Source organism: Strongylocentrotus purpuratus, unplaced genomic scaffold (assembly GCF_000002235.5).
Source record: "Strongylocentrotus purpuratus isolate Spur 01 unplaced genomic scaffold, Spur_5.0 spur5_scaffold_2, whole genome shotgun sequence".
NCBI classification, from domain to species: Eukaryota; Metazoa; Echinodermata; class Echinoidea; order Camarodonta; family Strongylocentrotidae; genus Strongylocentrotus; species Strongylocentrotus purpuratus.
The window spans coordinates 38,103,855-38,126,482 of NW_022145605.1; the positions used below are offsets into that span (position 1 = coordinate 38,103,855).

The window sequence follows — 22,628 nt, forward strand, 5'->3', positions numbered from 1 at the left end:
TTAGAAGTGCCCCTTTTCCATTTTGTTATGTGCCCCCTTTTCTATATTTGTTTAACCATATGTGCTTAAAATTATGTGTCCTTACTCCGTTCATATTCTCTCTCTCTCTCTCTCTTTCATTAAAATAAAATGACACTCCCATCACAACGCTTAGCTTGCCGCCCCTTTCAAAGTAATTTTGTTTCTTCATATAAACACCCCCCCCCCCCTTTCCCACACAAAAATAAATAAAGAACAAAAATGAATAAATAAACACTAACTTATAACAAGATCATTACTGGGATATTTGAATACTCACCAGCAAACAAACACACCATTATTGAATCACATCATTGCCCTTTATCATCATGTAATAATTATCACCATGCGCTAGCGTACAATCTCATCTATTCATCCCCCCCCCTTTTATCTTCTTAAAAGACAAAAAATACATACAAAATAAAATTAACACAGATTTTAATGTCTAATCAATATGCTTATGCTTTAATGAATGAAATCTACGTTTTGTAAATGATGAGCATAGCAAATACATTCAAGGGATACAATAAGAACATTTTAAAAGACACAAATGAAAGTGCTACTACGAAAGTATCAGCCAGTTGTTAAAACTACTGCAGCTGATATCTGCCACTCTCTATTCGAGTTACTTTTAAGGAGATTAAAAGAGTAATACTTGTCACAAATATTTCTGTTACTCATATGTTTGTTAATCTATGGATGATATACATTGTCATCTAGCTAGGTCACGCAGTCGGTGAGAATGTGATTTTCTTGATACAATAGTTTGTCTATATGAAATTAATCATCAATTCTTTTCTATCAGCTTTGAAATAGCTTAGGAATTAATTTGTAAATCTTATTTTACAAGTAGTGTTGGTTGTAAAAGTGACCAGTCCATGATACCAAGATCTGTATCTCATTGTGGTCTCTCTTGCTTAAAGCTGGAAAAGGGAGCTTCTATCTGTGGGCTGGCTGATGTTTCATAGGAAGCATAACGTTGCAGGTAATTCAGGCTCTGCAGTCTAGAATCAGAATTTAAAGTTATGGAAAAAAATGAATCAATTAGTAAATACTAGTGCAATTTTTCAACCCATCTTCAACTTTTGTATTCATGCTTATTTCAAATACTTTAATTGCTAAATAAATAAAGAAGAAGAATACAAAATATTCTTTAAAAAATTGAGACAAAAGTAGTTTTAGTTATAGAAGATAAATGATTGTTTGCTTTGGAGAAAAAAAAAATCCTTTCATAACCATTTGTGTACTTTTTATACAACAGAATGGTTAATATGGGTTTTAGACTTCTTACAAGGATTATGAAAAATGTACTGACTAATGTCTTTTCAATTTTAATGACTGCTGTAGACAACAATGGCAGGCACAGAACATGCTGATAAGACCAATCATGGTAATTGATACTGCTTACCTTTTCAATTTGAAGAGATGGACAATAAAAGTCCATATGTCATGAACTAGCAGTACATGAAGATGCCATAGCTCTTTATTTTGCAACCTAAGATTTAAAACAGAGATACATAATTGTGATGAAGAGAGCACATCTATTTTCCAGAAAAATATTTGTCATTGTATCTAATGTGTTCAACAGAACATAAGTTCATTTTTATCAGTAATTACAATAGCAATTTACATGAATTTGGTCCCACACATTGTTACCAACCACATTGAAAGTTTTAGACATTTGCAAGATTGACTATGGAGTCTAATCTTGATCCCGGTTACCCTACTCTTGAACCAAACAATGTTGTACACAGAATCAATGAACATTCCCCTGTCGTGAGTAAAAGGGAAAGATATACCTCAGCTGGTAAATAACAAACAGCTTACATCATACATATATGCTCATAACAATTTGTTCAATCACATTTTTATACATTAATTGCTGCCCTATTATTTGTACAATATTTATCAGTCTGGCTGACGTAGTAATTTATCTTTGATTTAGACATGCCATGGTTGACTTCTCCTTACATGGATTTATCAGTTTGTGATTGTACGTATAAAATTTAATGAAAATCAAGATTACACCCTCAACAACAATTTATTAATTTATTTATATGTAGGGTCTAGGTCTAGAAGAACCACACAAAAAAACTTACCTTTCACTTGTTTAAATATTGGTGTGCAATTTTTACTAGTAAAAAGATCACTTCACAGGGCCGCTTAGCACAGTAGGATCTAGTCTAGAGTCTATAGCTGTACACCTAGACATTGAGTTTGAGTACATTCTGCATATCCAAACCCTTTCCTTATTGAGCCAGAGGCCGAGGTAGAAATTAGTAGTAGAATGAGAAGTCCAAGACTGTAGAGAGTAGAGACACGGCAGAAGAGAACTTTTGAGTCTTGAGGTCCACTCCATCTTTGAGTCTGACTCTTAAAAGAAAAATGAAATTAAGAAAAAAAATAATAATATAGGGAGCCTAAGGTTTAGTGACCCTAATAGTCTACTGAGTAATAGATCTAGACCTAATTTTAATATTAATATGCCTGGACCTAGGCTACTAGACTAGTCTACAATCCAACTTGTTACTGTAGCGCTAGGCCTAGCCTGACCAGACGCCGTGCGTAGCACGGCGTCTGACCTCCTCCCATACCGCCAGTACAGTGAACGGCCAATTCTAGAATTTCTACATTTAAAAAAAAACATTTTAAATTAACGCAATTAATTATTTTGGAACTATACTCACATTTGGCTATGCCACGTTGCTGTGCGCATCCATTGTCATCTTTCTTGATATCTGATAGTGAGGTTTTACTGATTTAATGCAACAAATTAACCTAAAACTTGGTCCTTGGTGATCGCACTAAAATTCCAAAATAGTAGCTTCACGAAACATACGTATTGCGCATGCGCAACCGGAAGTGCGAGCACGTGTGCGTTCAATGTGTTACGGAAAGCTTGTCGTCTGCTGCAGGCTAAAATGGAGGGAACTATTTCTTCTTGCATCAATTGTAAACAAAATTTTACACCAAAAAACAAAGGCTTTTATCGTCATCAAGTCAAAACAACCACCTCGCCAAGAACATTCACGGCTATTTTTAGGAAGCCACCTTCGTTTTATGAACTGAATGTTTTTATTTGTAGACGGTGCTACAGGTTCCTCGTCAGTCAAACAAGGCCAGTACAGAGTAGGAAAAGGACCGCCCGACGGACGCTGCATCAAGCCGGATCCCCTGGACAAAGTCCTCAACGAGTACATGAAGAGTCGGAGGAATATGGTAGGAATCCAGATCTGCCCAAATCCGGCATCTCCTCAAAACATGATCCGATTATTAATGTCTATTTTGCTCTCGACCACCCCTCCCCCATGAATTCTAGTATGGCACTATATACAGCTAAATTTAATTGGACCCTTTCATCAGTACACCACTCTTCCAAACCCATGCTTAGTTTTTATTCTGACAAACAACCAAACAAAGATAATAATTTCAAACAGGGTCCAAATCATGTAGGCCTACTTTAATATATTTACCTAAATTTCTTATGCTGGAAAAATTTTAGGATTTTAATTGTTCTAAGGAAATGGTGCACAGGTGATGGGCAACGAGCATCACGCCTCAATTATGATTTTTTGTGTTTGTTTTTGTTTTTGTTTGGGGGGGGGGGGATAAATTGAGTTGGCTAGGGCTATGATGATCATACGAAACAGTGTCGGAAAGAATAATGTTGAAGTGCAGTGTTATTGTGAGACAATTTCAGAAAAATTAATCTAAAATTATTTAATATTCTACTCGATATCTTATTAATCCATGTTCATTGATCCGTGTTCATGATTTGCCCATGGTCAATATCGGGGCGAGGGAGCGATTGAAGCGGCTGAGTGGGAGGGGGGGGGGGGGGTGGGGGAGGATGGAAATGGAGGGAAGAGGTGTCCCGTTCCCACGGTAGGGACACTGAAAAAAAAATGAACATACCCTACGCAGTATATAGAATACTTCAAATTTATTTCCTGAATAATCAAAGTGTATCCCCATTGTCAAAGTTTTATGATTGGGCGGTTGGTCTTTAAAATAACGACATATACAGACAAACCGAATACTGAACAGACTATAGGGGTCTGAAATCATTGCGAGCGAGTGCAACGAGAGAGCATAAAATTTGTATATTTCTGAGTAAAAGATAAGGCATTCTTTAAGTTGGTTTATAAATTCAAATCGGATATTTTTTATATTATGAGGAGGCGGGTGCATTGCCTTATGAATAAAGATTTATAAACACAAACCGAGAACTCACCCTGTCCAAAAAGCCTAATAGTGCTAGCGAGCGCATCGAGCGAGCCGATATTTCACGTACTTCTGCATAGGAAACAGGGAATTACTTTTTATATTGGGTTACCGAATCAGAAAATTCTTATGCAATTACGAAACCTGTCCTTCTATTTTACATTTTTGTACCTGCAACGAATTTGTGAAGGTATTAATATAACAAATTTATATGAAAGTTAAGAAGAAAAAGAAAAGAATGCTCATGTACCACAAATATCTAGCATGAGGCTTACATGTTTACAGCCCCTCTATCGGGAATACTGCGTGCTGGCGAGTGAGAGAGCAAGAGCCTTTTTTTGAAGGGGGGGGGGGGGGGGTTGCATCAAAATTCTGAATTTTTAAACCCCCAAACATTAAATCATTTGATGTTATGCTATTTGAAACATAACATATAATCTTTAAAAATATTTTGAAGTTTTTAACTAATTAAGGATATGGTCCGTGTTCCGTTTCTCATTCATTTATTCATTTATGATTTCATTTCTCCACTTTTGCCAGAACATTCATCACCTGGACTTTCAACTCCAGCTGCAAAGCGACCCGCGCATTTTCCGACGCCTGACCTCCATGCACCAAGACCTAACGGATCCGTGGAGGAAGCGCAGGACACTCCGCATGAATCATGTCTTCTTGTGCAACATGACCATGATTACACGCCCTCGCGAGAAATACTGAGGCCAGGTATTTTCTTTCTATAACCACCTCTGCAAAACCCGTTCCTCTTTCCTGAATCTGGTTCGCAAAAATATAATTCGTTCAAAATGTGCAAAACGATAGGTATATATCTTATAGAGGGGTCTCTATAATTATACCGGCCCAAATAATCTGAATTATATTTCTCCCGATTCATTATTTCTGTAGCATCTCTTTCCCCGGAAGAACGGTTAATGGAATGGAAAGTTACTCAAATAAGTGTTACACATTTGCAAGTTGCCATCTGCGCAAAATTTATCTCGTCAAATAACTCTAGGGCTCACAAAGTTTTAGATCCAAGTACATTCCCGTTCAGGATTGATAAGCAACACTGTAACATACATCCAAATACATAACCGTTCAGGATTGAGAAGTAAAACTGCATGCAACATACATTTCTCTTTTTTTTTCTTGTTTCTTAATAATTACATGAACATTAAACACTTTATAAGCAATATCGAAATATTCCACAATGAAGTTTTGACACGGGAGTATTCGTATTCATCAAGATTAGCTTGAGCACATCGTATGTCTCACAGAAAAATAAACTATTATTAAAGCTTCTCTTCCTCAACTCAAAGGTGACGGTGAATTCGCAGAAGGAGAAAGATGTATATCGTCACCAAATGATCAAGTAGATGCTCACGTGCAGACAAACCTTCCGCCATCATCGCCATCATCATCTCTTCTAGACGCAGAACCATCAATGAGCATTGAACTCAACGATGAGCTTCCGTCTCTCTTTCCTGAATCTGGTTCGAGACCAACCACTGCAAAGGAGAGGGCTGTAGCGAGTGTCGAAAATTCGCAATATCGCCTCGCATTCAGACAATTATGTGGGAATTATCCAGCAGCAAAGAAGGCACTGTTACAGGTCACGCAAGAGATGATCCGGGAAGAAGTAAGAAATTTTATTATAGGCTAGAGGGTGGGGGCACGGTCTATGCCTTTATGGATTAGTGTATATGTAATTCTAAAGAAATTGATACCAGTATCATCGATTTTGGTTGAACAATTTTCCTTCTACGCTTCTAGAGCGAGACGATATTATTTTATGAAATTAACGATTTTCAGGCAAGTCATGAGTCGGGAAAACGTTTCAATTTCTACGTTATTTAACTATTTGACTAAATTAGAAACCAAACATATGCTTTACAATTTAACTACAATAACGACGTGGTATTCGCATGTCTTTAGTCAATTTAAAGTATGATTGATTGTATTTATCAGGTGAAAGCCATTAAGCGATCCGGAAGCGCCTTGAGCCAGCCAGTGACAATTGGAAATGTCGCAGAATTCAGCTGGGAGGATCTTGTAGAGGACACCGAGAAGATTATGCCACTCTCAATCAGTTGCATCTCGGCAATGATGCCTTCGGTCAAAGGGGCCAAGAGAGGAAGAACAAAAGGAAAGAAAGGCTCTCGGAGGTACAACATGTAGTACTGATAAGTGATAACCTGAATACATTTCACACTGATCATAGTTATGTACTTTGGGGGATAAAGCGGGGTCATTGAAAAGTAAGAGAGATTGTGGGCGCTTTCCTTCACATAAGAAATTATAAATTAACATTACACAGATAAACTAAACACATGCAAAAGGACAATTTAGTGTCGCACAATACGTAATTATGTAAATATATGATTTTGTGGCATTAAGATAGAGACGGGAGAAGTTAGAGGAACTCAACAACTGAATTAATATTTCGAATCTGATAGCCTTAATTGGCAGTCCGAGGTTTTGTGTGTCATGTTATTGGACTTTTTTTTTTGGGGGGGGGGGGAGGGTACAACAACCAAATTCTGTTTCCCAAGCAATAATTTGCGGTGAAAAGTACTTTATACGCTTCTTATAAGAAAGATAATAACGTAAACGATCTTATTTTTCTTATCCATTAAAAGGGGACTATCCGATAAAGAGGCAAAGGAAATCATCGACCGCAGAATGGGAATTATACTAGCCATGGCATTATACACCCACTCGCCACGCAGCTTCCAATTTGTCCAGGCGACCATGGGAATAGAACTGTGGCGCCAAGGAGTGTCCCAGAAAGTCTTCCGGACGCTCAATCACAGTGGCATCACCATGGGAGCAGAGCGCGTCAGGTTCCATGTCGATAGAATGGCGGAAAATCATGACCAACAACTTAAAGAGTGGAAGTGTACAATTGAGGTGAAGAAATATAGGGTGTACTTGAGTCATACACCATTTTGAATATTCACAGTAATTAACAAAATTATGTACATCCATACTAGTCGTCTACTATGTTCTTTTTTCTGAAAGTTGTTCGTATTAAAATCTATAAAGCTCTTTATTCCCACAGCTCGTCCCCTTAGTAAGAACTTGGCAGTATCGAGATATAGTTTGAGGAAATGACCGCTTCCTCTTGTAGCAATGTATGACTTTTTTTTTACTCTAGATAACACGAAAACACTAAAAAAAAAAATCGGTGTTTCCTTCTCAATTAATATTATGCTGAAATGAATTGACATGTGGATAATACGAAATCCCTCTCTCCCTAAATTGATCAGGAAGCGCCGAGCATGACAATACGTCGGAAGCTAAAGTTCATTACCGGTCCTCCTACATTTGGACTCTGTATTGACAACGTGCAGAAGGGATGTGAAGCAAAACATCAAGGCAGAACACATAGCAACAAATTCCTCCTTCAGACGATGTGCTACGCGGCAAGGGACAGGGTGCCAGCTTCTTCGTCATCCTCGACAGTGAGCGATGCAGAGGACTTAGACCCGTTTAGCTTCTTGCCCTCACCGGAAGTCTTCAACCGCCAGCGAATGCGCTTAGTAGATGTGGTATCGAACATCATGGGGAGGCATATGGGCTTTTTAGAGAGCTTATCTCCTGACCTTCCCATCACACAAGAACACGCACAAACAGCTGCCATGGCTAAGAAGTCTGAAATGGTGAGAATTTGACCAGGGGTGCAGCTATAGAGGCCTTATTCAATATACAACTCACAGTCTTTTTTTAATTTGTTTGTTTTAACTTGAATCTGAATTATAGTGCCCGATTTGAGTACTTCAAATTGTATGCCTTAGTTGTTTATCCAGTACCAACTTGACAAATTAAATGTTCACTTCGCGTTGATAATGTAATATCTAATGATTAGAAGTATAACTTTAAACTACCTTCATACTGAGAGAAACCAGGAAAATAGTGGGCATACTGCTATAAGTTCAGATTATATTATCAAAGAAAAATAGATGTTGACATTCAGATAATAATTACCTATAATACAGGTAACAATTGGAGTTGTGAACGCCAATCCTAGTACCACGCAGGGGACAATTTCAGTCCTGGAGCGCCTCCAGACCTATGTGCCTGTTACCGAAGGAACACCAACACAGACCCTCGTCAGTGGCGACGGGCTGACAATCGAACGCATATTACACGCCCAGAGAGCGCGAAGTAACGGGGAACGATGGGAGGACAGACTCGACGCATTCTTTGCAACACCTCAGGAGTTCCACAAGGAGATCCTCCTATTGCAGGTCAGTTTGAAAGGAAGAACATTCTCACTGGTGCAGCCCAATATAATTCTTAAGTGAGATGATATTCGAGTCTAAAAGTCATGTTATCATCTTAATTGGAGGGTTAATAGCATGGGCGTCATGCCCCCCCCCTCCCACGGTCTTGTTAAAATAATGCCTACATGGACCACAGTAAATACGTGTTGGCAAATTACAATTGATCAAATAAAAGAGTTTTCACCGTCTTATATGACCTTTTATGCTCTGTGTCTCAAAACGTGAATGACAATGTCGATTAGGAAAAATTATATTGCAGTTCAATAAAAAGATAGGGTTAGGTGTCAAATTCTCTTCATTTGTCGATTAATCAAAACAGGACGTGTAAATTGCAAAGTCAGAGCCAGAAACTGAAATGATCGCTTGTAAATGATATCATTGAAAAATATGTCATAAATCACGTTATTCAGATATATTGCCAATCTTTATAATAGGACTCGAACAATGTGTTCTTCAGAGGTCAAAGTATTTCTGCACGAGGAACACTTGCACAACTGAAATGCGACTTCAATCACCATTCCTTCAAAAAAGACGTGATGCAAAATGTTCAGCATGTCTGGGATATGTACGAGGTAAGCCGTATTTGTGTGAGTGTGTGTATGTGTGTGTGCGTGTGTGTGTGTGTGTGTGTGTGCGTTTGTTGCTTTTGCTTGTGTTCATGTGAAGGGGGGAGGGGTGTTGATGAATTTCCCTCAAGTAACTGAAATTGGAGAAAGACGTTTCAAAATGTGGATTGGAATGGCGACAATTATTCAAGATTAAAGCTTATACTGACAAAAATGATGATGGAAATGTCAGTAAAAGGAGAAAGGGGGGGGGGGGTTACGATGTTTTGATAGTTTAAGAATGATCCCAGCATAACTTAAAAGTCACATTATAATAATCATTTTTATAATTTATGCAGTTCGTGACCGAGGCGTACACTCTCCTTTGTGCATTGAAGTTCTGTGGAACGTCATCCCTAAACGACATCCCTGATAGTTTCCCTGCTAAAGGAACGACAGAGGAACAACTCCAATGGGTAAAGAGTGTGGCACAACAAGTTGTGGACTACATATACCAGGAGCCCGATAAGTCATCAGTTCAAGTAGCTGCAGAAGCATACAAGAATGAGGCCTCTGAAGGAACAGATGATGCACTAGGCTATTGCCTCTGCAAATCTGGTAGGCATGTCCATCAGTACCAGTATCTATTCTTTTGCACTTTTAACTGAATATGCTCCCGTTTCATTATATGATAAAAGCTTCCAAAATCAAGTGACAATTAATGCCATACCTAATGGTAAATAAGTTACAAGCTGAATTGTACACTATATCGATTTTTTTCCAAAGCCATTACTAACATAATTATCTTAAACTGCATTTTAAACCTCCCAAATTCGTTTTGGAGACGGGCGTTGCATTTTAAAAGTGGACAATAGAAGAAAAAGAAGATATCCTTCAAACACATATCACTCTATCAGTTAGGGGATGAATTTAATAATGTTTTCTCTAACTTCTGTTGAAAGAAAATTGAGTTGTATTCGACAAGACTGATACATGTTTTTCCAACCTTTTAAAATAATTAATACAGAAAAGAATGACGACATGGTGCTGTGTTGCAGTTCAACATGTCACAAGGCTTGGTTTCACCTTAGTTGTGTTGGGTTGACAGCTGCTCCAGACAAAGAGAAAGACTGGTATTGCAGCGCCGACTGTGAGAGTGGTCCGAGTTACATCTACTGTGTGTGCCAGCGGAAAGTCGATCCAGAGGGCAACACAAACATGGCGCAGTGCGCATTGAAAGGAAACTGCAGGGGTCATGAATGGTATCACCACAGATGCATTGGTCTTCAGTTGACTGATCTCTTACCCGGTAAGAATATTGTAATTGTTCATAGTTACAAGGTTTCAGGAATATTATAAATACACAATTTCAAATATTAACATTTTAGCAAGTTTGGATAACCCACTAAATAGAACTAATCCTGCAACGTTTGGTGTCCCTATCTGGATAAAACTCTACCAGAATCTGCGATATGCAAGCCAAAACTCTATTCGTGGACTATATATTCCATATTCCCATTTTTTCCATGGATGTCAAAAGTCTAGTTGATGAGGTTCGATCATAAATTATACAAGCATCTTATTAGCCCTAACCGTACCTTAGAATAAGAAGAGGGAACAAATTTTCACAAATCCATTAGTTCCAATGCATTCCATATATATATCTTCGCAGAGAAGTGGTATTGCAGTGAAGAATGCGCCCTTGATTCTCAAAACGACGACCATGTGCTGAACCACAGTAGAGCTCTCGTTCTGGAAGGATTGCGACATCTAGCCAGGAGAGCAGCAGTTCGGGCTGGAAATGGACCAGTCATGGTTGAAGACTGGAAAATCGATCTCATAACTTTCTGGTCAAAGAGACACCCAAAGTACCTCATCAATGCCCACTACTTTTTAGCATGTGAGTCTGGAATTTGAAGACTTATAAGATTTTACATTGATAAGATATTCATTTGACTCGATGCGAGAATAACTGACAGGACAAGACTTCATGACACTCACGATAAACTTATTATTATGTGCCAAAAATATATTCTGTGTGCCACATCATCACATCATCTTTTAGACCCACTTCCACTTGAAATGCACATAGAATACGTCCGTTTCATTTGTGATTAGGTGTACTAGACAACGAATCCTCCAGGATGTGCATATTGTGAGTTTGGGGATAAACAGATTAAGCATTGTTTAAGAGATAGGAGATTTGTGCCATTTGCCGAAAGAAGGACGCTGGCAAACACACAATTAATAAAGTGTATACTGATGAACGGTCATAATGATGGCATGTGCATTCAAACTAATAGTGACCTAGCTAGTTAACGTTAAAGGGATGGTGCCCATGCGATCCTTTGAACATCATGAAATGATCCTCGAACGAGGGGTTTGAAAAGTAGAAAGTATTTCCTTGGTCATGTTGGTGAAATGTTGGTTTTAGATTTCGCAAATTGTTTTTTCATGGCATCAGGTATCGGTGGATTTGCTCCTTCTGACATCAGGAACAATTTGATCTGGAACAGAGTCATCAATGTCACTGGCAAGCCCGGAGGAAACATAGGGATGGACCTTGGTACTGAGCACATTAACATGGACTACAAGGGTATGTCAGTTGCAATGTTTGACGCATTTTGCGTTGTGCGTAGGTGACGTGATATGCAATTATAAATCAAGGTTGATTTGATCTTCTCAACAATTATATTTTAACTGTTTTTTTTTCTGTATCAATTTTTGCAGGTATGATCGACTTCGCTCATGGAAATGTGACTGAGAAACACGCGCAGAGATGTGCCAAGATGTCAGGACCATTTGGTAGGTACCTGGATATCATGTTCAGTGATGCCGGGATCGTCTCCATGAAGACGCCAACTAGGAAGAAAGCAGAGGATGTATACAAACAAGATGTTGCATTGTTTGTGGATGAGAACGATGGATTTGGACTGTTTGAATACTTGCCCTTCAGACAACACAAAGGCTTTGAAGGGTTCGACCATAAAGAGGTGTTGCGAAATCCAAAGAACCTTGGTAAAAAGCTGAAAGCACTTTCTACGAGAATGGATGCACAGCGTCGCAGTGTTAAATTGTGCACTGACTCATAGAAATGGATACATGCTATGGGTCCCGTATTACTTAGCACTGTCGCAAACTGAGCAGCATGACATCACCTGTACATTGTCCTTTTCCATGCCATGCACGAAGAGCGTGTTCAACACCGATTTCCGGATGCAGCGGGATGATTGGACAAGGTCCCTCATGTCTTCATCAACCCATCTCTTGTTGACTGAAAAGGGTGGCAGATACATAATGGCTTTTCCGGGTCTTCCATCCCTCGCGCATCGGCCTGTTTCTTGCCAATAGCAGAGGACATCACTAGGGCATCCCCAGTGGATAACCTGATCAATGTCGGCGATGTCGACACCCAAACCGAATGCTATTGTTGCTACAACGCAGCGCAGCTTAGAACCTTCGGTGGAAAAGTTACGACATATTCGTTCCTGACTCTTTGAGTCCGTTGATGCGTGGTACATTTCGATCAGTCTACTTTCCACACTGCAAGACTGCCCTGGTCCTGGAGCATGGGCGGACTCGGCGAGGCTTTCGTTGAGCCATGTGTAGAGTTCAGCAACGTGGTCGATTTGTCTGAAAGAACAATACTTAGTGACATTATTAAGGATATTGAAGCTAATCCACGTGTGCCTCTTTTAAGATCCAGTCAACAATAGTGAAAGTGATATAAATTGTAACTGAACGGAAAACCGTTTATTGAGCAAAGTAACGATTAACCGTAACTCCTTATGAAATTGACCCCTTATAATGTGAACATAATTCTTTATATTGCAAAACGTTAAACGTAAGAATGAACGCATCGCTGTCATAAAGATTCGCCTAAAGTTTTGACATACTAGTTAATTGAAAATGAAAACCTTCATAAAACTTAATTCCGTAAGAAAAATGAAAATTGCGTTTTAAAATTTATTTACCGTGCATAAATGATGGTTTTTGCAGCATCGACACCCTTCTCCTTTAATTCATCCAAGTACCATCCAATGGCTTCAAACTTGTCCTTCACCGGAACCACTGATAGATGAATGTTTGGTCTGTGGATAGAACAATTAAAGGTACATGAACTCAGTCATATCCACAGAGCTATTCATATATTCCTTAAAAGTCTCCTTACACACAAGATTTCATTAAATGTCCGTATGTAGCCTAATAGTTTATGACATTATGACTCTCTGCTGTAGACAATTAATGTGCCTCAACTGATAACGAGTATTACACAGGTTTCTGTCCGATTTAAAGTTCTGTCAATTCCCTTATGATTCATTTATGATATTCAAAAGGGCCTATCCGAGTAATTATGAAACCCTGGACCCTGTGGTATAAAAGCTGATATCAAACCCAATTCAGCAACTCAAACATAAGTCTCGAAATTCGCGATTTTGATTGGCTAATACCCTGATACCGGACTCATGTTTGAATTCCTAACAAACAAAACAAAATATAACAAATAAATAAATTAAATGAAAGAGAATAATAACAATGAAAGTAACAACAATAATAGTCATCGACATCATAATAATGATAATTAAAAAATAATAATAATAATAATAATAACAACAATAAAAATAATAATAATCTAATGTTAATAAATGCATAAATAAATACATAAAGATATTGACTGCATTTTACTGATATTTTGTATCATGCAGAATGTAGATTTGCGAGCGCGCAAGTTCTCCTTCCGCCCCCTGTTGAACCCTGTCCCTATTAAAATCTTTGATATACCCCTGATCACTCTTAACCATATTTATTATTTATAAATGTTCCTAGTCGCAACCCTGCAGGGCTGTATTCTTATTTTGTTTTTGCTGTCTGATTTTCATTTTCCTTTAAGATTTCTCACATAATTATTATTACAATAAGGGAAGAGAAGTTCAGTAGTAGATACTATGTATGTATACTATGATCATGATCAATTGACTTGAAGAAATCATTAATAATGATCATTCACATTAACTGCTTATGATGATAAGGTATAACCAACCTGTTGGGAATAGCGGCGAATATTTCTACTTCTTCCCTGCGGAGATTCAGGTTTTGAAGTATTTCTGTGACCATTCTGTTTGTTGCCGTGGCTGTAAGAAGCATTATAGGGCATGCCAGCCTGGATGTCAAAGATGTGGTCCGGAGGTACTCCTCCCTGAATGTAAGACCCCTGTAAGATGAACACAAATGATTGGTAAAATTGACTCGTTTGACCTATTTACCTATCAGTGAATGTTGTGAATTTGATAATGTGTAATTATGGTTTATAATTAGTGTCTTCATGTGAAAGTGCACATCCCACTGTGCATGAGTGAAGTAAACTGAGCTCAGAAAACGTAGCTCCTTGTTAATATTTATGAAAATGACATTGGTGCAGAGTATATGTATAGGCCTTCATTATGTAAACGATGAAGAGGAAATACCTATTTTGTCTTATATGAATATGTCACATTTTGAAGGCGCATTTTGCAAACTCGCTTGCTGTTTAAGACTTTCACGCAGCTTCATAATGCAGAGCTATCTTGAATGGGCCCATGTAATCACATGATTAGCAGAAACAAAAGTGATAAGCTTTTAAAAGACATGTATTTTGTATGATAATGGCTTGAAATATATAAATAATTTTCAAGAACATGCCATTTTGTAAAGCAGTGAACCTCATCTAGCACCAGCAACGAAATCCTGTTTTGAAACTTCCGCACCCATTGCCACCACTTAGGGGACAGGATGGCCTCCGGGGAAGTAAAAACGAGGTCTGTCCCTCCATTCATCAGGTCTGTTTAATAAATGAAGAAATAACAGGAACGTTGTGATCGATGCATTCATGTCAAATTCTATCGAGTGCATTCTGTATATAAACACGTGAAATAATCACATCCCACATCTATTCCACTTGTATTTCTTATCAACAGATACAACAAGAACTATATTGATATCGGGTGTACATAGAGGACAACGCCATGCGTTTTACATCTGTGGTGTTAATTCAACACCCAATGGTGTTATTCTAACATTTTTGGTGTTATGTCCAAACTCTAAGGTAGTAATTTTAATACCTGAAGGTGTAGTCCTCTACTAAAACCGACTGGTGTCAATTTTAACACCCCAGTTTTTACAGTGTATGTCGTCTATCTATTTTATTGTACATCGGATTTGATGTTTTGCATTATCACTTCAATAATAATAATGTTATACACTATTACCATATATTTAACCATAACTGTGGCAAGAAGAAGCACTATTTGTTGTGATGTAAATTATGGTAATGCTATTACGCCCTACCTATACAAGTGATGACGATCCTTAATGTATAATTTTATTGCATCATTTGGGTAAAGAATTTTCTACCGAGGAGAATGATACTAATTAGATCTTTGAATTTGATTGAGTAGTGTTGATTCATGTCGTTTCTTTAAATAAAGTCATTTTCAAATTTCGAATGTTCGGGGGGAGCCCATTGATGCATGCAAACAAAAGAAAAACTGAAATCGGAAAACGGACGCATGTTACACGCCATTCCCGACACAAGTACTCCTATATATTGGTCGCTAAAAGCATGCGAAATTTGAAAATGATTGTATTAAAAGAAACGGGCATAGAATCAAAATTACTGAACCATTTACAACAATCTTGGCATCATTCTCTTTGGTCTTTGGTAGAAAATGATTTATCCAATAATGTAAAACCAAATATGTAGCTTTTGAATTAAGGCAAGCATACTGAAAAATCTTCGTTCCACTTTATTTCTGGGACACCTGGTATAATCCGCTGTATGACCCACAACGTGTAAAATCTCTCGTTGCTGTTTGAATTACCGTTTTCAGTCTCCCTGTCCATGTCATGACCTGAATGGCCAAGAATGGCCGCAGTTCTGATGCCAAGATTCTTCCATCTGCGCACCTGGTCCAGCATTAGACTTTTAAGCGGACTTACTACGAGGGTTATGTGTGTTTTCTGTGGATTCAGCTGTAAAAAAAAAAAAAAAGAAGAAGATTAATGCATGCACAGGTTTTAGTTTATCATACATTTGTAAAGGTAACTATATAACTGTGTTTGTTAGTTATATATTTTAGACAGTGAATATGAATGTTATTAGTTTCTTCAATTTTCTTTTTGGTTAAATATAATCATATTCACTATGCTGCAGGATGGGAATGGGGAGGGGGGGGGGGGGGGCTGGTCCCACCAATCTTATTTTATTGATTATTATTATATCTTTAAGTGATCATTTTAAGACCGATTGTGATTGGGACAAAACCAGTACATTTTCCAGCAGCTCTGCCTAATTTTGAAACCTTAATTTTATATTTTATTTTCATTCATTTATGTGTGTTATTGTTTGTTTTTTTGTATTTGTTTTTGTTTTTTGTTTTTTTTGGCTGGTCTTGCATCCACATAATTATGGGAAGTATGCCGTTCCGTTCCTTATTTGGGCCTGGTATCTCATTGCATGATCAGACGGACTTTTTAAGGCCCGCTATCCGATGAATGTATACTGTATGCATGCAAATAAAATAATGATCTGAAATTAGACCAGCATGAATGAATCTCGATCGTCTCATTCCTTTTTGCATTCATGTAAAATGAGTGGGTCGGGAGCACCTAACCCGTGGCGTGCATATACTTATGACACATTTGGAAAAGATTGTGGAGGTTGTATAACTCCCCCCGGGGGGGGGGGGGACTGTTATTTTGACGGGGGTGTGCCGCTACCAATTCCAAAACGGAGGGGGGGGGGGCTAAGGAGCGGCAAAGAAGATCAAAACGATGGCCTTGAGAACGGCCTCCCCCAAAAAACAACTACAACAACACAAAATGAGAGTTTACTTTACACCCCTTTACACCCATGACAGAGCCTTATTCCATCAGGATACGTGCAAGAGACCCACCTCTCCGACAAGCAAACGAACAAACTAACAAAAACCTTGTTGTTCAACTTGTTGGTGATTTTTTTTTCTTCAAAAAATAAATAAGTGAGGTGGAGAGGTAGGTAAAAACCAACAAACGACTCCAAAACAAACTGACAAGAAAAATGAAAGGTCTCACATCGACTAAAACACCAAAAAGTCGCATATAATCTTAAAAATACAAGTTAAACCTCAAATCGTATATAGGAGGGGGGACATTTGATATTTTGTCCCCCTCTAAAAAAATCATGAAACACTGGCAAAAAAAAAAAAAAAAAAAAAAGGTCAAACATACCCCTAGTTTGTATATATACGGCAATGCCTTAATATTAACTTATACAAAATCATATTAAACGGCGCTTGTTTTCTGTTGCATGTTCCATTCAAGAAAGCTGATTAACAAAAAATATTAAGACAATAAAAAAAACGACAGCTACATTTAAAAACACAATATGCCTACTTTGTTCAAAAGTGGTGCGTGGAGGGCATAAATCAAACTTTTTCCGTATCCAGTGGGAAGGATCCCCATGGTGTGATTTCCTTTGGCAGCGCTTATGAGCATGGACTCCTGTTTTTGTTTCAGTACAAAAGTACTTCCGAGCACATCATCCACAACTTCTTTGAGCATTCTCGTTTCCATGGCAGTTTCTACGTACGCTGAATAATTTCTGCCTGAATCATGAATGAATCTGGGCGATTACGCTATAAATTTACATTGCACACAGTATAGACGTCGCGTCGTCTGCTACAGCAGTTGCTTCCGCGCGTGCTACTCGGGCGATCTCGTCACGTGACTTGACCTTCACAGAGTTGCGATTACCTTCCGGTTCATATACAGCGATTACATGAGATCGAGCCCCATAGGACTGCACACAACTTTGTTCGCTGTGTGAAGGACTTTACTGATAAAAAGGCAGGATTAGGTGAGTTTTTAACATTTTTATTTAAAAATAAATAGAGCTGCATGAAGCTCATGTAATACCGAACACCCAGAACACACTCCCAAGGTGATAAAGGTTATGATAGAATAGATATTCGTGTCGTCGGCAAATGTGTAGGGGGCTCAGCGGCTTTTTGGAGCAAGCGGGGTACATCCCCGAGCTTCGCTCGGGGATGTGTATATTTACGCTAGGCCTAGTCTAGTACTAGTAGGTATAGACTAGATCTAGACCCAACTGAGTAACTCCCAGTAGACCTCGGCTCTAGTCTAGACTAGATTATAGGTCCACATCTAGGAGTAGTCTAGGACTAGTCCAGCAGAAGAGAGCTGCAGACTGCAGTATGCTAGAGCCTTAGATCTAGACCTAGTAATAGTTGGAGAGGCTAGGTCTACATCTTCCCTAGATCTAGTATCAAGTATCATTATCAAGTAGATCTAGATCTAGGCCGAGAACTTAGATCTAGACCTAGACTAAATCTAGAGTCTAGAGGTCTACATCTAGACTAGATCTAAATGTAACTTGGGTCTAACAGCAACACTCTAGACCATCTACTCTCTAGAGTCCAGACTAATCTTCTTCTTCATAAAATATTAACGTCAAAACAATGATCCTGTTGAGTGTTGTCTGTTGTCTTGTTGATTTTTAATTTTATTATCAACAAAAACAAGACAAGGGCCGCTAAATAAATAGATAGATCTAGGCCTAGATCTAGGCCCTAGAATAGAGGCCCTAGGCCTAGTATATTGTATATAACCCCAAGACTATTGCAAGAATAAACTAGATTAATGAGTTTGTACCTGCCCTAACCGTCGGTAGAAAATTCCTATTGAACCTGCATGAATTTATATGAATGGGACTGAAATTATTGAACCAGTGCAATTCGTCCACTTTTTAGCCCAGTTGGGGGTGATATCAATTGATATTATCTAAAGTTTTGTTTAGTTAAACACAAATGTAATTCTATAAAAATGACAGGAACACTTTTCTTCTTCCAAAATAAAAGATTTTTTATCAACAGAATTAATATTTTGAAAGAAAAACGGAATTTACTTACTTTTTCAAGGACTCTCTGGCAGTAGTTTAGCAAGCAATTTTGTGATCGATTTACCCCAAATTGACTAGCCTTGATTGCAGACACCTAAAAATCTATTTTAGCTTAAAATCGATTTGATGAAACAGCTCACACGTATCGGTTTTAAGCTAAAACTGATTCGGCCTTAAAATTGATTTTTAAAATCGAAATCGATTTTAGTTGATGAAACACCCCCCTGGTGTGCCAGAGGAGTGATGTGCTGCAGTTTAATAAAAGTGGCAGATCCAAGATTTTCTTGGCGGGGGATGGGGGGGCAACTATGGAATGGGGTCACATACAAATCTGTGTTGGATTATACTTTTAATTACATAGTTTCTGTTTTCGTCAATTTGCTTGAGCCTACTCAAGAATGCAGACTACAAGGAAGTTAAAAGCTATGCCTGGCAAGTTTCTGAGTCAAGAGCAAAGTTAAGGTCGAATGCCTACAAACATGTACAGCTCGCCAACCTTTCACCAAACACGAGGGAGTGGATGTGCTATACAAAGTGCCCGGGGTATGCAAGTAGGTGAGGTGCCTGCTAGTGGCAGAGGATTTTACATTGACCTGGAAAGTCTTCAAGTCAACATCAAACTGCCAACATCAAACTGCCAAAGTGTGCCAAGGGTGGAGAGGACATTGCAAACATCGTGGCAACTGCAGTGCAGGCAGCTTTTCAAGCAGCTATTCCTGCTATCGTCCAGGTAGTTGTGAAGGTGTGTGTGGAGTCGGTGAGGAAGAGGGTCAACCCTCATCTTCTACGCACACAATTCCGGATCTATGGACTTGACAAAAAGTCAAGGATGGACTCCCTACGAGTGAGTGTGCTACCAGAGCAGGAGGGGAGAGTCCAGACTCAGAGGAGGAGATGAGATAGAAGATCTGTAAGCCAGCAGGAGAAGTTGGAGTTGGGTTAAAGCCTGTTGCATCTTGCCACAGTCTTGGGACAAGCCTAGATCGGCAGCAAAGCCACGACAATGCATGGTGCGATTCATTGCCCAGTGAAAGCGAGACGAGATGTACAACGCCAGATTTAGGCTGAAGGAGAAGGCCTCCTACAAGAGGGTTTTCATCAATGAGGGTTTGATGCCAAGGAAAGAGATACATCAGAGGTGCTGCCAATGAGTGTGCAGCCAACGGATGAAAGAAATCAAGATGGTAACAGAGGTGTGGGACTAGACACTGATCCAGAAACTCAGAGATCGGACAGACCTGATGATGAGATACATCAGATGGGCTGCCAGTGAGTGTGCAGCCAACTGACGAAAGAAATCAAGATGGAAACAGCGGTGTGGGACTAGACACTGATCCAGAAACTCAGGAGTCGGACAGACCTGATGACACAACAGAGGTGCTGCCAATGAGTGTGCAGCCAACTGATGAACGAAATCAAGATGGAAACAGCGGTCTAGGACTAGACACTGCTCCAGAAACTCAGGAGTCGGACAGACCTGATGAAGAGATACATCAGAGGTGCTGCCAATGAGTGTGCAGCCAACGGATGAACGAAATCAAGATGGTAACAGAGGTCTGGGACTAGACACTGCTCCAGAAACTCAGGGGTCGGACAGACCTGATGATGAGATACATCAGAGGTGCTGCCAGTGAGTGTGCAGCCAACTGATGAAAGAAATAAAGATGGAAACAGCGGTGTGGGACTAGACACTGATCCAGAAACTCAGGGGTCAGACAGACCTGATGAGATACATCAGAGGTGCTGCCAATGAGTGTGCAGCCAACTGATGAACGAAATTAAGATGGAAACAGCGGTCTAGGACTAGACACTGCTCCAGAAACTCAGTAGTCGTACAGACCTGATGAAGAGATACATCAGAGGTGCTGCCAATTAGTGTGCAGCCAACGGATGAACGAAATCAAGATGGTAACAGAGGTCTGGGACTAGACACTGCTCCAGAAACTCAGGGGTCGGACAGACCTGATGATGAGATACATCAGAGGTGCTGCCAGTGAGTGTGCAGCCAACTGATGAAAGAAATAAAGATGGAAACAGCGGTGTGGGACTAGACACTGCTCCAGAAACTCAGGGGTCAGACAGACCTGATGAGATATATCAGAGGTGCTGCCAATGAGTGTGCAGCCAACTGATGAACGAAATTAAGATGGAAACAGCGGTCTAGGACTAGACACTGCTCCAGAAACTCAGTAGTCGGACAGACCTGATGAAGAGATACATCAGAGGTGCTGCCAATGAGTGTGCAGCCAACGGATGAACGAAATCAAGATGGTAACAGAGGTCTGGGACTAGACACTGCTCCAGAAACTCAGGGGTCGGACAGACCTGATGATGAAATACATCAGAGGTGCTGCCTATGAGTGTGCAGCCAACGGATGAACGAAATCAAGATGGTAACAGAGGTCTGGGACTAGACACTGCTCCAGAAACTCCGGGGTCGGACAAACAGTATAGTTATAGCTCCCTATATATCAAAAATCAACGGAATGCATCGCAAATTTTTCGCTGACGCTTTCCAAATTCGCTGGCGTCCTGATAGTACACTATACATGTAGTGCCCAGTTAAGAGAGCATGATTTCTCGACTTTAATAATGAGCTGTCATTTGTAGTAATAAAAGAGCTAACAAATAGAACTGGAATTCTGTCACTTATGTTTTGTGTGCATGCATTGATGGTTAAATAGCGAGAGATAGACTGAGAAGAAAATACAAGAGCAGCAAGATCGAGAGCAGTGTCCTCAACAGTTTTAATAAATTTTCTTGCAATATTATCATTTTAAGAGATGTTCAAAGCTAGACCATGATCCACAAAGGCTTCAGAATAAGATTAGATTAACAATCAACACAACAATTGATAGCAATTCAAATTTTCGGAAGATATGATAAATTTACTCAACTATTCTCCTAATTTTTTCCCATTTCATTTTTTAATTCTAGGGATCACTGCGATTTGATGAAGGCTGTGATCGGAGAGAAGTACATTGTGCAACCTGTACATGCACAGCAAGCACCAGACCTCGGTCTCCCTCTGTCTTTGCACCTGGTATGCCAGAGGAGTGATGTGCTGCAGTTCAATAAAAGTGGCAGATCCAGGATTTTCTTGGCTGTGGACCATTCATTCAACAAAATATGTGAAAAATAACTGTTTCCAACAAAAGATAGGAATATCATAAAAATGATTTCTGATCGTTCGAAGGATGGAATTTGGACATGCTCAAAGGAGGCAACCTCAGGAATTTGAAGTATATCGAAGGCGACGGTACTATTTTCTGTTGTGTGCTATAACGTTTGCCTCACCGTGGAATGGAGTGTGTGGATGAAGGAGCGATCTGGACATTTCTGGGAGAGGATAGTGGAAGGGAGATTCACGGCAAGAGACTTTAAGGAAAATTTCTGTGTGAATAAGGCAACATTTGATTTTCTGTGTGGTGAGCTAGCACCTGCTATTCATCGCCAAAACACTCAATGGCGCAAAGCAGTTTGTGTCAGGAAGAGATTGCAATTACTCTGTGGCGTCTGTCCACAAAATGTGAGTATCAAACAATCAGGCATCTTTTTGGGGAAGCAAGATGTACCACCAGTGTCATTGTCAATGACACCTGCCTTGTAATTGTATAAGAACTG

The 22,628-nt window shown here is 39.3% G+C and overlaps 2 protein-coding genes and 1 long non-coding RNA gene across 4 annotated transcripts; 1 reads left to right on the forward strand and 2 right to left on the reverse strand.

The window, feature by feature from the left end:
- Positions 1-454: 454 nt before the first annotated feature.
- Positions 455-19,223, reverse strand: LOC100891484. Of its 2 annotated transcripts, XR_004065314.1 has the most exons (4): positions 19,015-19,223; positions 2,118-2,391; positions 1,427-1,513; positions 455-1,022 (listed from the first exon to the last, which is right to left on the reverse strand). It is a non-coding gene; the product is annotated as an uncharacterized LOC100891484 (long non-coding RNA). The 2 variants fall into 2 exon arrangements; XR_004065313.1 differs by lacking the exon at positions 19,015-19,223 and having other exon boundaries at positions 2,118-2,510.
- LOC115926859 lies at positions 2,556-16,655 on the forward strand. Its single transcript, XM_030992360.1, has 13 exons — positions 2,556-3,237; positions 4,783-4,965; positions 5,559-5,878; positions 6,208-6,404; positions 6,879-7,149; positions 7,509-7,901; positions 8,238-8,489; positions 8,960-9,097; positions 9,430-9,688; positions 10,098-10,379; positions 10,743-10,970; positions 11,535-11,666; positions 11,801-16,655. The coding sequence occupies exons 1-13, from the start codon at positions 2,940-2,942 to the stop codon at positions 12,160-12,162; spliced, it is 3,315 nt and encodes a 1,104-aa protein (XP_030848220.1). The 5' UTR covers positions 2,556-2,939; the 3' UTR covers positions 12,163-16,655.
- Positions 11,058-18,131, reverse strand: LOC115926860 (probable Werner syndrome ATP-dependent helicase homolog 1). The gene is made up of 6 exons (XM_030992361.1): positions 17,480-18,131; positions 15,928-16,078; positions 14,750-14,888; positions 14,112-14,282; positions 13,045-13,161; positions 11,058-12,703 (listed from the first exon to the last, which is right to left on the reverse strand). Exons 1-6 carry the CDS (start codon positions 17,657-17,659, stop codon positions 12,190-12,192), a joined length of 1,272 nt encoding a protein of 423 aa, XP_030848221.1. The 5' UTR covers positions 17,660-18,131; the 3' UTR covers positions 11,058-12,189.
- Positions 19,224-22,628: the final 3,405 nt, after the last annotated feature.

What these genes read in the sequence shown, in the direction of transcription:
- LOC115926859 (XM_030992360.1), top strand. Translation starts at nt 2,940, where the DNA reads ATGGAGGGAACTATTTCTTCTTGCATCAATTGTAAACAAAATTTTACA. An exon ending in AGTGGAAGTGTACAATTGAG is followed by an intron (nt 7,150 to 7,508) that starts GTGAAGAAATAT and finishes TAAATTGATCAG; the next exon opens with GAAGCGCCGAGCATGACAAT. An exon ending in AGGAGATCCTCCTATTGCAG is followed by an intron (nt 8,490 to 8,959) that starts GTCAGTTTGAAA and finishes TCTTTATAATAG; the next exon opens with GACTCGAACAATGTGTTCTT.
- LOC115926860 (XM_030992361.1), bottom strand. Translation starts at nt 17,659, where the DNA reads ATGGAAACGAGAATGCTCAAAGAAGTTGTGGATGATGTGCTCGGAAGT. An exon ending in GGACAGGGAGACTGAAAACG is followed by an intron (nt 14,889 to 15,927) that starts GTAATTCAAACA and finishes TTTATTAAACAG; the next exon opens with ACCTGATGAATGGAGGGACA. An exon ending in TTCGCCGCTATTCCCAACAG is followed by an intron (nt 13,162 to 14,111) that starts GTTGGTTATACC and finishes TTCTATCCACAG; the next exon opens with ACCAAACATTCATCTATCAG.